Source organism: Aphelocoma coerulescens, chromosome 10 (genome assembly GCF_041296385.1).
Source record: "Aphelocoma coerulescens isolate FSJ_1873_10779 chromosome 10, UR_Acoe_1.0, whole genome shotgun sequence".
Lineage (NCBI taxonomy): Eukaryota > Metazoa > Chordata > Aves > Passeriformes > Corvidae > Aphelocoma > Aphelocoma coerulescens.
This window is the reverse complement of record NC_091024.1, coordinates 9332466-9345694: the sequence shown is the minus strand read 5'-3', so window position 1 is coordinate 9345694 and position 13229 is coordinate 9332466. Positions and strand designations below refer to the sequence as shown.

The 13229-nt window shown below is 39.6% G+C and overlaps 1 protein-coding gene across 3 annotated transcripts in view; it reads left to right on the top strand.

Moving 5' to 3' along the window:
- Positions 1-13229, top strand: part of LOC138116304 (protein FAM169B-like) — a 36322-nt gene that overhangs the window by 1918 nt on the left and 21175 nt on the right. The window contains exons 1-4 of one of the 3 annotated variants that reach the window (XM_069025458.1): positions 9346-9510; positions 9859-9975; positions 10177-10310; positions 13043-13142. In XM_069025458.1, coding sequence (XP_068881559.1) covers positions 9966-9975; positions 10177-10310; positions 13043-13142 — 244 coding nt within the window. In that variant the 5' untranslated portion in view covers positions 9346-9510; positions 9859-9965. Of the gene's footprint in view, positions 1-9345; positions 9511-9858; positions 9976-10176; positions 10311-13042; positions 13143-13229 lie in introns of those variants that run through there. The other 2 variants (XM_069025459.1, XM_069025457.1) reach the window with 2 other exon arrangements.

Below are 13229 nucleotides of genomic sequence, written 5' to 3'. Positions count from 1 at the left end.
TTCTCACAGGGAAAGATTGTTTACACTTCAGGTTTCTAAGCCTCTTTACAGGTCCTAGGCAAACCTTGCTGTTGAGAAGCAGGCCAGCTGTTGACCTAGAACTTGTGGTTCTTGTTTTAACTTCAGCCTTCTTGCAAATTCATTTTGATTATAGAACACCTTGAAAGTCAGATTTGTCTGTGTTAACTACCTAACAGAAACAGTGAGCAACCATGTGTATACAGTTCTGGAGCCTGAGAAATAGTTACTGGATGAGAAACCTGTATATCTAGTTTGGCAATTGCATTAATGAAGCCTTAAATTTCCATCTGTCTCTCTAGGAAGATGGAAATCTCCCTGCCCTCCATGAAATCCCTGTTAATCAGTTTATAGGAAGGAGGTCAACAGCCTGGAAGGTGGAACCACAAAATTCAGGTAGAGTATAGGCACTATCAGGAATGTGGCCTCTGCATCTAGAAAAGCTTCTCAGAGCTCTAAGATGAGGGTGATTAACCAAACTCCTACACTGGAACTAAAATATCATATAGAACAGGTAGAATTTTACTCAGACTGTGTATATAGGCAAGGGGTAAGGGCTGTCATAGCATTGCCACAGCTAAGGCAAGTTGTTGAAACCTTGCTTTCTTTAACCTAAATATGTAGTTACAGTCTAGAAAGAGAAGAAATAAGGAAACAAAATCCTAAGTAACTCCCTCAAAGGAAAACTACAGCCCAAACCCCAGCAAACAAACCAGAGTCCCTTAACATAGTAGCATTTCAGTGAACACACTCCTTCCCTTGAGGAAAAGTTTGGGAAAACAAACAGCACAGGAGAAAGTCTAGCCAGTTTCAGTTTGCAAGTAGGAGGTGTGCAGGCATTATGGCTGAGAGTGTGTTATAGGAACCTACGTGATGAGGCTGGTATGTATTTGCCACATTGTGTAAAGGTCGCATACTGAGAGACTTCCAAACGCCTCGCCTGGCAATTCCCAGCTCTGGCATGTTGTCTTTGCAAAATGATTGGCAGACCCCCAAGTCGCACATATCTGAAGGAAACTGTGTCCTGCTCAGTTACCCAGAGGTCTGGGGATGCTTAAAAACGTTGTGTTTGTAACCTTTGAAACTGCTGTCTGGTGGCTGGGCTTTATAGTATTACTGACAACAGATGGTAAATGGCTCCGCTGATGTAATTCTTGCTGGTGTTTCACTCCTGTGAAGTTGCACAGTTTCAAAATCTCAGAAAGTGCCTCCATATTTTTCCTGCATAATGATTTCAAGCCAAACTAAATAAAAACATTTTCTATTATTCAGATTCCCATGGTGTCATGTGACATTGTGGTAACTGCCTTGCAGCAGTTTCAGATAAGTGCACGTTTGGTAGCAATTTTAAGGCCTGTGTCCTTTAAGTAATGCTTATTAGTACGTAACAGATGCCGTTTAGAAACATTATGCCTTTTAATAGGCTCTGCTTTTAGCCTACGTGTTCCCATTCCAGGCAGACTGTGGATCAGGCAGGCTTGGAGGTATTCTGTCATTTATGCAAAGCCTAAGTCAATTTTCTGCTCTGAAGTCGAGCCATGTGTTTCTCCTTGTTTCTTCCATTCTGGTCATAGCTGCTTTGCTGTGTTTTTCCCACTAGTCATATCTTTGGCTGATTGTCAAGCAATTGCAATCAAAACCTTTTGCATTTTTAACCACCAGCAGTGGTTTCTTTTGTCCTTACAGAAGAGCCTGTGTAAACTGAATTTGAACACGCTCAGCCTCACTGTCAAGAGCACAGCAAGCACAGAGTTAGCCCTCTGTTGCCAGCCTGTCTTTTCCTTCTCTGCTTTTTCCTCCTCCCAAAGGGTGAAAAAGGGAAAAGCAGAGCCATGCTGATTTTGGAGCACCTTCAAAGACATGTAGAATATCTGACACAATGGCACAGAGAAGCAAGAGAGATGTTTCCATATTTCCTCCACTACTGGCAGCTGTTTATTAAAGCAAGTTCTGAGACTGCCTTGTGATAGCTGGTGCAGGTGACATATTAATTTGCAGCCGTGTAATAAATTTAGCAAAGTGGAAATTAGGGGGAAGGGATATTTTTTTGTTTTGTTTTTTTCGTTCCCCCCTCCCCCCAATCCAAATTAATTGCTTTTTTTTGAGATTATTCTGGCTGTGCAAATTGCTCCTTGCAAGTAATTTGGAGAAAGGCTGCTGGGCTTTCTTAGGCAGACTTATGCTCTCTGCTGGTGGGAGCAGTAGGCCTGTCACATGTAAAGCATTTTCAACTCAAATTATGTGGTATTTGAAGCTGGTATCTCTGAAAATCCAGACACTTGTCTCAGATTTTCATCACTACTTTGTTTTTTTGGGGAATACTGTCCTTTCTGATAGCAAAGCAGGGCTTTCAGGTACTGCTGGTGTGCCACATGGTGCTGTAGTTTGTATGAGGTGATGTTAAGAGCTGTGTGTGGTGTGACTTTAGGTTTCTCACACTTCCTTTGGATGATGGTAGTAATGGGGAAATGTATTTGATGTGGTACTTAAATCCTAGCCCTGGTGCCAGGTTGTAACAGTGTGTGTTTCAGTAATAACTTTTAATTATTTAAATACAGCCATTTTCTGAGAGTGTCCTGTCAGTCTGTCTGGCTTCTCCCCATGGGATGAATTCACCTCTGTGCTAGACCATTTGTCATACTCAGTTGTCATTTCCTGCCATTTCACTATTCCTTGTTTATAACGATGGGAGTAATTGTTTTCCTCCTTTCCCTTAAGTTACAGGTTGACTTTGGACCAATGCATCCTCCTTTCTACCTTCCATCTTGGTAAAGGATTGAGTTGCCACTGTCTACATTTGCACTTGTGCTTCATAAAAGCTCTACTACTGTTCACAGACTCTTTCCTGTCATTCTCCTTTCAAATCAGCCTCTTTCCAGTTGTTCTGGAAAACTTGTATATTTTATTTTGTTTTGGGGATAGACAAATAGTTAAGTTGACAAATTTTGATTTTTTTTGCTGCCATATGCAAGAAAAGACAAGTTTGAAGCCAGAGAAGCTGTGGCTGCCCCATCCCTGGAAGTGTCCAAGGCCAGTTTGGAACAGGGCTTGGAGCAACCTGCGATAGTGGAAGGTGTCCCTGTCCATGGCAGGGAATTGATGATCTTTAAGGTCCCTTCACACCGGAACCATTTTATGATTCCAAAATCCATATCTCTGCCTGAAAAGTCAAAGTTAGACTCTTCCTGGGACACTTCTGCCCATTTCTTAATTGTATGAAAACCAGTATTTATTAAGAACTTGATGCTGATGTTCACAAGTTCAGAGGTATTAGCAGCAATCCCACTGAATTGATAGAATTTCCTTGGAAAACCTGATGTGAATATGAACCTTAAAGCCTTAATTAATGACAATCCTAAATCTCCCTTTTCTCCAGCATTGTATTTTTTCCCTGAATTATTCTGTAAGCTGCCTCTTTCTTTTTTACATCTAAGCTCTGTGAAAAACAAAATTAAATGTGCAGAAGTATGAATTCTGAAACGTCATAGCTACAGCTGGTAGCACTTCCATGGTTTAACAGTATGGTGCAGTTTTTGTTTGTAAAGTCTGTTTCTGTGCTGTAATACCTCAGCTTTTTTCAATTACATTAGGTTAAAACTTTTTGCTAAACATGCCAGTCCAGATGTGCATTGTGTGTGTAATAGGACAGGGGTAGCCTGTTTACACAGATGTATTTTAGTTTATTTGTACTATGAGTTGGATGTGGCTTTATATTTGTAAGTGTAACACTGCTAAAGATCCATCTGAGGAAAAACAGATAAAGTTGAAACCTATTTGATAGAACTTCCATTATGGGAGTAGTGCAGGTTAAAGTGGAGGAAATATCCCTTCAATATGCACTCACCATTTTGTGACTTCCCTCAATATGCACTTGCTTTTTGAGCCTTCAAAACATTTTAATTAATGTGGTTTCAGCTAAGTATTTTGATTTTAAAAAGCTAAATAATTAAATCAATTATTTAATTTCCTTGTCTGTTTTTTTTTTCTTTTTTCCATTTCAAAAATTGTGGATTACCTTAAGTTTTGGAAAATGAATAACGTGTATTATAGACCTGGTAATAGAAGATTCTGAAGGCCTTCAGAGCTCATGGAAGTGTGTGAAAATGGAAGGTGTTTGACATTTTTCAGAGCCTTTTCTCATCTACAGCCAGCTAAATATATGTGTATACCTAAAGCTTTTTTCTTCTCTTTTTTGAAATCAGTAGTAAAAATATGTTTGTGGGAACAGCATAGCCAGCAGGATAGCAGCCTGTGTTTGGAATACCTAACATTTTGTCTGCCCTCCATTTGAGTGACAAAATTTGTAGCAATGACATGTATAGATGAACTCATCTAATTAATCAAGCAGGTTTCTTGATTGGGAGTGGTGTTAGGATTATTTTTTCCCCTCTGCCTTCAGTTATGGATTCCACAGTTGAAGATTATTTACAGAGAGAAACTTTTATTTAGTTTGTCTCCTGAAGCCCTTTTTGCCATTTGAGTTGTGATGGAATAGTGATATATGAATGGAATTTTGGGATTGAAACATACAAACCTGTTAGTGCCAATGCAACTTTTGCATCCTGAACATTCCAAGAGTTCTTGTTCTGTTAGTAATGAGGGAAAGCAGTGCAGTGGAAGGACACTGTTTTCCTGGATGATGTGCAGTACGTAGTGCAGAGCTGCCTTGCTGTGCTGGACAGATACCACACCAAGGCATTTACCCGCTGGCTCCGCTGCCACCACATGTTGTTATGATACTGCAGTTTCACTTACACCAGAATTTGGGTTTTTGACATGTATTTGCTCAATTAAATTCAGGATGTGAGAGTCAGGTTCTGCGTGTACTCCCGGGAGTGTGCCAAAGACCTCTTCCTTCCTTTGAAAGGTTAAACAAATATGGTTGTCTAACGATAACCACATGCCTGGAGTTGTTCAGGCTCATGGGAAGAGAAGGAGAAGAGTTGATGTGAAGCCCTGCTGTTTATCACAGAGCTCTTGCTCCTGTGAGAGGGTGAGGGACAGCATTTCAATCATGTGTGTATGGTTTATAAGGGCAAAAAAAAAATAGTTATTCAATAAACTGTCCTGGCTGTGCTTCCGTAGTGTGACAGTGACAGTCCGCGGGAGAACTGAGAACAATTTATGTTATGTGACTTCTCGGTCTTTTTACATAGTGGCTTCAGAGGCACTGATAAGGAAAACATCACACCCTTTTGAAGTGGTAGATAAGATGTACACTTAACTGATAAGAAACCAGTCAGAAGATGCAGTGATTTGTTAGGGGCCACACCTGTGTTAAGAATAAATCATAGGAGTTCTAGTCTCAGTTGCATGGTTTAGTTACAACAACGCTCCCTCCTATATATTGACATGATATACTGTCATTTTGTTTTGGTGCATGTTTATCTCATATTGAAAAGTGGTTTTTGATTTTAAAAGAAAAAAAAGGAAGATATTTCTTGGACAAAACCCTTCAGAATATCATCAGAAACACTTAAAACCTGCTGAAGTTGTTTTTTTTTGTGGTTGTGGTTTTTTGTTTTTGTGAAATATATTAACATTAAAATAAAGCCAATAAACAAAGCCAGTGCTGCTATTGCAAGCATTAGAAATGGCAAAACTGAATTAAAAAAAAGAAGCTTGAAAATTAGAGATGTCAAGTCCTTTTTATCTCTCTTGTTCCTACAGCACTAGAAATCGGAGGTATTTTTCATATTTTTACATGTAAAATTATGCACAAATTTGCGCAAATGTACAAAATCCAGATACAAATCCTGTGGTGACTGATGGCTCTTCTGTAAACATACAGTTCTTAATGGATGCATGTAGTATCCTTCTCTGTGTTTGTAGAACATGAAAAAGTAGTTGTAGGATAAATGATTAATTCACTTCAGACATAACACTTTTCATGCTTCATCTACAGCGAGGTTGACGTATTTTGCTGTACAATCTGGCTGCATCCTAAATGCCCTTACAAATCTCTGAAATGGGCATTTCAACAAGTCTGACTTTCCTGGGAGGACCAGCAATACCTCAATGCATCTTAATCAAGACAGTGGTGTGTCTAGTCTGAAACAAAACTGCATCACCAACTTTGTTGGCTTAAGGGAACAGTATTAATTAGCTACATGTGAATGTAGGAATAGAAGATTCTTAACAATGAAAGCAAATATCCCCCATCCCTGGAAGTGTTCAAGGCCAGGTTGGACAGGGCTTGGAGCAACGTGGGATAATGGAAGGTGTCCCTGCCCATGGCAGGGGGTTGGAATGAGATGCTCTTTACAGTCACTTTCTACCCAAACCATGCCATGGTTCTAGGAAATAGCTCTTGTTTAGTAAACTGTGTATTGGCTTCATGGTCAAAAATAACTTTTCAATGAAGCTTCAGAATATCAGATTAGATGGAAGTATCTCCTTTACCTTTGGACATTACAACAGTCTGTAGTTTCACTTCTGGAATTTCACATATGGCTGTATGCACCATGTGTTTTCTGTTGTATTGAGAATAAGTTCTTTTGCCCATGGAAAAAGATTTCCTGCTTACTTTACCTGATAGAATGAAATTCTTGCTGAATCTGTAATGATGGGAGTCTGTCTCTAATTCATAAAAATTAATTCTAGTTTAGGGTAGAATACTGTCTCCCATTTTGTGATTGCATTTATCTACCTGATGCAGAACATATGTGTGCTGATGAGATATCTGGATTCCCACATATTGATCTTTGTGGGTCCTAAGTGAAGTAAAAATTTGTATGACTTTTACCTTTCGAGGAGTATATTTGTCCACTTGATGAAACTCCCATGAAATCCAATTCTCTCTTCTGGAGGAGACAAGGGGTGGAATAGCAGTGGGAGTAGAAAAATAGGAACTTAGGTGTCTAGACTGAAGCAGGGGCCTTGGTTTATTCCTTTTTGGCAGAGTTGGACAATGTTTTAGGCTGAGGTTCTGGAAGGTAGGATCTCCTAAAGATGACTGAGCTGTATGGGCAGTGCCTGCTGGTATTTATAGCTGGTTTTAGCTGTAGCTTTTCACTTTAAAAAAATCAGATTCTTAGTGCAAATTGATGACAGATCACCAGAGTGAGAGGAGATGTACTTGCACATCCTCACTTGAGAATGTGGCCCAGACTGCTCCATGGAAACAAAAGAGAGAAGCAGATGCGCTGCTAGTTTTTGCTTTAAAATCTATTCTGTATGCCTGAAATGGAAATGTGCTCATTGGGTTTCTCATTTATTTGTCTCTGGATAAGTTTTTCCCTGTGGAATTGCAAAGCTTCCATGTCCTTTGCCCTGAATGCCCATGCCCTGCAGAAGACAAAGGCTGGTACCTGTCTGTCACCCCCTCCCTGCTGCTGCTGCTCCACCATCCACCTCGATGGTGCCTTGACCTTGTTTAGCAGATTTGGCTGTTTAAGATGTAGCCCCAATGTCAGGAATCCCTCTAGTGCAGGAGGCCTCCCGTTCTAAATTTACTCTCCTGGTTTATGGTCCCTCTGTGGCTACAGCAGGAGGCCCCTTTTGTGACTCGAGTAACCCTTTGAGCACAGAGCCCCTCACAGGAGTTGCTGGCAGGGTCCTGGCAGCCACCACGTGCTCTTTTGTTGCTGCTAGGTAAGATCAAATTCAAATAAAATCCTGTAATTCCAATTAGGTCAAAAGTCCTTGGAACTTCATAATTTTGATATCCCAAGATGCTGATTGGGCCTCAGACTGAAGCACTCCTGGGAGAACAGCACTGCTTTTATTTTAAAGCGAAGTTAGGTTATTTTGCATTTGATTTAGCAACCTTTATAATATCCTGTTAGCCAGCAGTAATTAATTGATTTAGTTGAATGCCTAATAACAATAGTTATGGACTTTGAGGGTTTTTTTCTTGTGTCTGTATACAAAAGAAGTGTAAAAGGGACATATACAGCTGGGCAAATGTTATTTTGTCACTTTGTACTGGGAAAAACTTGGAAACACATCAGTTAACATAAAAAGAAATCCAGACAAGTGATTTTTCCCCTGCCTATGGCAGCTGAGCAGTATGAGTGGTATGTGCATGCGTGTGCACATTTTGGGGAGGTGTTCACAAAAGCCAGCCTTAGCACCACTGACTTCTTGAGGCCATTCCAGAGTACCTAAAGTGACACTTCTGTTCCATATTGTTCCTAAAGGAACCTCACTCTCTCTACACCCTCGACATTTTTTTTCTTCGTGAAAAATTTTTGGATTTTGCTTTTGTTGGAATATGTGCTCTTACCTCACTTGGGCCTTTTCAGTGGAAATCTAAAAGTATTTCTTAGAGGAAGAGAGTAGTTTTGTGCAAAGCTGTATTGATGGAAAGTTGATCAGAAGTTTTCTCTAGTGCCTCCTTATCTAATCTGTGACTTTATTTCGTCCTTCAAGTGGGCCTTGTTACCTTAGAGTACAAGCATATTATGTAGCAGAAAGTTAATTGCTTTGTTCAGTGAGGAGAAAACACGACTGTGCTGTTAAGTTGCATTGTCTGCGCCGTGGCAGGACGGAACCTTGTAAGCAGCACCTCATGAACAGTATTTATTAGCTTAGCAAATATTTTTCTTTGTGCTAAACTCAAGTCTTACATGCTGCTCTTTTGTAAAGGATTAATTTACTAGTAAATTTACTTTTGTGAATTACCAAAGTTTTGAATAATAATCTTTAATTTCTCTCCTGACATAACTTCTTTGCTTCGATGGTGTTTAAGTACTGCCTGGGATTTTATAATGTGACTCGACTTGTCAGTGTTGCAAAGCTCTTTTCTCTCCCATTTTGTCACATACAAACATGCTATGAAACCCATTTACAGAGCAGCTTCTCTTCAGCATTCTGAGTACACAGCTTTGCTGCCAAGCCTCAGGATGGAAGCTGGTTGCCTGCAAAAGGCAGGAAAATAGTGTTTAAAGCATTTTAAGCATTTTAATTTTCTTATCATTTTGCTGAGGAATCAGATACTGATCACTGCTGGAAGCAGAATGGTGGGGCCATGGGTGAATAGTCTGACCTGCTAATACAAATCCCATGCTCCTACTTTTATGTGGAAAGGTATCATTTTCAATATGTATATAGGTACCTATATGATTCATAGTTTGTTAATCTTAGTATAGACAGGTCTTGCACTGGTCCTTTTAAGACTCTTCATTGGCTCAGCCATTTACTTTACTATCAGTGCAGTTATTTCACGTTTAACTTACCATGGGAGCTGCCATGTGAGACCAAACCATGATTAAAAATGTAGGATTCAGAGCTAAGATACCAGCTACAGCTGTGTGGTAGAAGGTCCTTAGTTAGGGGCTTACGAGAGTTGCAGGTGTAGCTTGATTGGAAGCCCCTTAAATTGAAGCTATTGACTTCCTGTGATAGAAGAGTTGTAGGATATTGTTTGGGCTGTTAACATATTTCCTGTTGTGTTGTTGGGCTGGTGCTGAGCCACCAGAGAGTCTGGTTTGTTATATCAGGAGGAGGTTATTGCTTCTTGAGGAACACCAAGTTGAACTTTGCATTTAGGTAACAAGCATCAGATATATGTAATTTTTGTTTGCATGCAGTTAACAAATACCCTCCAGCACTGAGTCGCCTTGATTCAAAGTTAAGTTGCATAAAAGATGGTGTTACTATTTTAGAAAGTCTTTTGTAGGTAAATTTTTTATATTATTTCATTGTTGTGAAAATGCCCATCTGATATTACTCAAAAAAGAGAAGGAAAAAGTTAATGACAAACAATAGATTATAGACTGACCCAAAAAGGGGCTGTCTTCCAAGAAAGAATGGAAGCTTTGGAATTCTTTCCTTGTTATGTTTCTGGACAGTGCTAAACTCAGGCTGTATTTTGAAGAATTTTTTTTTCTCTTCCAGCTTTAAAGCAATTTACTTACGCCTAGAGAAATTTGAGACTGTGCTTGTTGAATTCAAAGGAGACAAGTGTGATTTGGTGCTGTCATGGTTCTGCTTTGTAAAATTGCATGTCAAGAGGTAAATAACATATAGATAAATAGTATACAGATAGGTTTTTATGAGCCTTACTATTTTAGACTAGGATTATACAGAAGGCTCTAATGAGATCATTAAGGCCCAGCCACGCCAAGCAGCTGCTGGGGAAACTCAGGTTTTAAGACTTATGTTTCTTAGTTAATTTAAAAAGTAAAAGTATCTTGTGTTTTATTTTAATCACAGGTCAGCTTTACTTGGTTGATACAATAGCAGGAGATCCAGAGGCTCTGCAAGCAGATGCTGAAACATACTATGAAAAACTCGTGAAGAAATCATTGTCCACTCCTGATGTTTTTTCCATCCCGGGAGGAGGAGAGGTAGTAGGCTGATGTTTCTTGTGCTGCAAGTTAGATATTTGCAAATTAATTGATTGGTTGTGCTCATGGGCTGTTAATAGGGGTAAACTGGTGTGGCTGGATTGCAGATCTCTTAAAATAATCCTGCATTATTTCAAATAGTTTGCATGCTGTAAATGAGAGATAAACTTAAATCCCAAATCTAAAACCTTCTGAGTGTGGAAGAGGGTTTGAAGCACTTTGGTGAACTTTGTGTCTTGACCTGCCTCCTTACAGGACTGAATCAAAAGTGAATTTTATAGATTTATGCCATGGTGCTGCTCTGTACTCTGCCTCTACTGTGCAGTTTACACAGGCATTGTGACAACAGTCTATCTTTTGTTTCCATTCTTTCCAGTACTTATATTGGTAATTTCGAGTGTGGATTTCTCCCGAAGGAATTCTGTTCCTAAGACACCTGGGTGGAATAGAGATGGCTGAACAGGCCTATTAAAAATTTTTCTTCAGTCAACACATGAAACCTTTAATTCTGAACATTTTGTAGATCATAAAAGGTGTGCTGAGGTACCTGTTATTGTACTATCAAAGCAGAAATTGGATTAGTTAAAATGAATGTTTAGAATACGGTAGCTTTTCTGCAATTTAGGAAAATAATGTGCAGTAGTTTCTAGAAAAATGCTCTTCCAGGTGGATTCAGCTTCGGCTTTGAGCCGGGAATGTAACTGGGTTTAAATACTCTTTTAATGCCCTCTAGTGGAGCCTGTAGGGTTAAATACAAACAGACTGAACATGCAGAGATCCCCCAGTTTAGGGCTTCTGTGTCCTTACCTTTCATGCCTGGTTGTACTTTCAGAGGTTCATTTGCTGTTCCAGTAGAAGGGAGGGGAGGTTAAAATCCCAGGCAGTGCTGAGTGTATTCCTGCAATAGCCACTCACACTGAGATCAGTTAAAGGTGGACTTCTGGCTTTTGATTCACAACTGTCTTGATTTTGTGGCTTGTCACCAGCCCTTAAATATATCACATGACTGATTTGAGTCTCATAGCAACACATTTCTCTTTGCCTTCGTTTAATTCAGGTCTAATCTAATCTGCAGTCAGCCAGCCAGTCAAGGGCATAAGTAATGGTAGTGTTCTTGCTGTATTGTCTTTTTCCTTATGCTCTATAATAAATAGCTCAAAGCATGGTGATGTTTTGTAATTAAAAATAATTTAAATGTAATAAAGCAAAACTCCTATTCCCAGTGAACATCCCAGCTAACAATCTCTGTTACATACCTATAACCTGAAGGGCAGGGGCTTGGTGTTTGGATAATGGCTGCATTACCAAGCATTCTTTCCCCTTCTGCATCTGAATTAAAGCAGGTTTCAAGTGGCAGGATGAGCAACAGTGAATAATTACCTCACAGGAGTTAAGTGGCTGTCAGCCCACTTGCTGGGGTCACAGAACTTTTTGGTATGGCTTGGTCAAGCACCCAGCACACAAATAGCAAGGATTACTGCGAGTCAGGATGGAAGCCTGTTGGCAGTGGCCACGCACAAAGCTATGCTTGGCTTGTGCCACTCTTGTTAACACCTGTGAAAGTGCACATTACCTTATCAAACAAAATAACAATCATGGCAGTATTGGAAGTAGTCCTGGCCTTTTCATTATGGAAATGCTCCCAGGTGCCATTATGACATCGATGCTGTTATGTTTGAAGCATGCAAAGAACGACTGAATCCCCAGAACAGACTGAGATTTAGGCAAGCTCATGAATACAGATTTCAAGCAGTTTTCAAGGTTTTCTTTCCTGGAGCCCAGTGTTTGCATAGATGCTTCCAGGATTCTGGCACTCATCAACTAGTGAGCACTGGTTCACTGGTTTCAGCTTAGAGTTGTTATCCTGAATAATCCATATTCATATTTCTTCCATGTACCAAGAAATATTAAATGTAACACGTGACTGATTTGAGTTTCTTAGCAAACTGACAAATGGGTGCAATTAGAGAGAGAGGCACACCCACACATACACAATGGACCAGATTTTGGAAAGTACAGTACATACTGTGCTAAGTCATGCACGCTCTTTGCCTGTACCTAAACTTACATGACAGCATTTGCAATATTCATATGGAAATCGTCATTTCTATGCATATAGAGCTGTTTGAGCACAGTAATTTTGTGTTTGTGTGTCACATCATTTAGAAGTTTAGTCTAAGAGCAAAAGCTTGAGAGCTGCATTTTGATTTTAGCTTTGCCTTCAACTCAACCACCTTGTGCCAATTATCTACCCTTGCTATGCCTCAAAGATAAACTGCCCAGGCACTGCCCTAATGCTTTGATACTCCCTGTACCCTGAGGCTTAATTCATTGTTTGCAAAACACCACAAGTCCTCAGCTGGAGGATGCTGTAAGAAGTGCAAGTTGTATTTGTTTTCATTTGATGTGTCTGGTCTTTCATAACACCATTTGTCTGCATGTGACAGTGTTCAAAGCCAGGTTAAATACTAACCAGGGCAAGTCAGCCTTAAGGTCTTCACTAGCTTCAGTAGCTTCATTTCTTTTAAATTAACTTTCCTTATGGTTAATATTAGAATATTATGTATATTTCAGTGCCTTGAAGTTAAGGATTGAGAGGGTGTTGTGCTAAGCTTGTACCATGCATGTCAGTAAAGCATGTCAATAAAACACGTCATAAGTGCATCTGATACATGAAGTACTTCTTGTGAGCTTTGCAGTACAAAGAGCTACAGGGCTTGTTTGTTTTTTAGGTTAAACTTGAAGATTCCTGTGTGTGTTTTGTCCCTCTCTACCGAAATAATCCTGCTTGCAAACTGTTGCTGTTAACTGATCCAAAGGATAAAGAGACAGGTTAGAATTGGTCAAAATATTTTGAAATTTGAGTAGTTGTAATTTCTTAAACTTTAAGATGGCCTGCTTGTTTATGTATTTAAATAT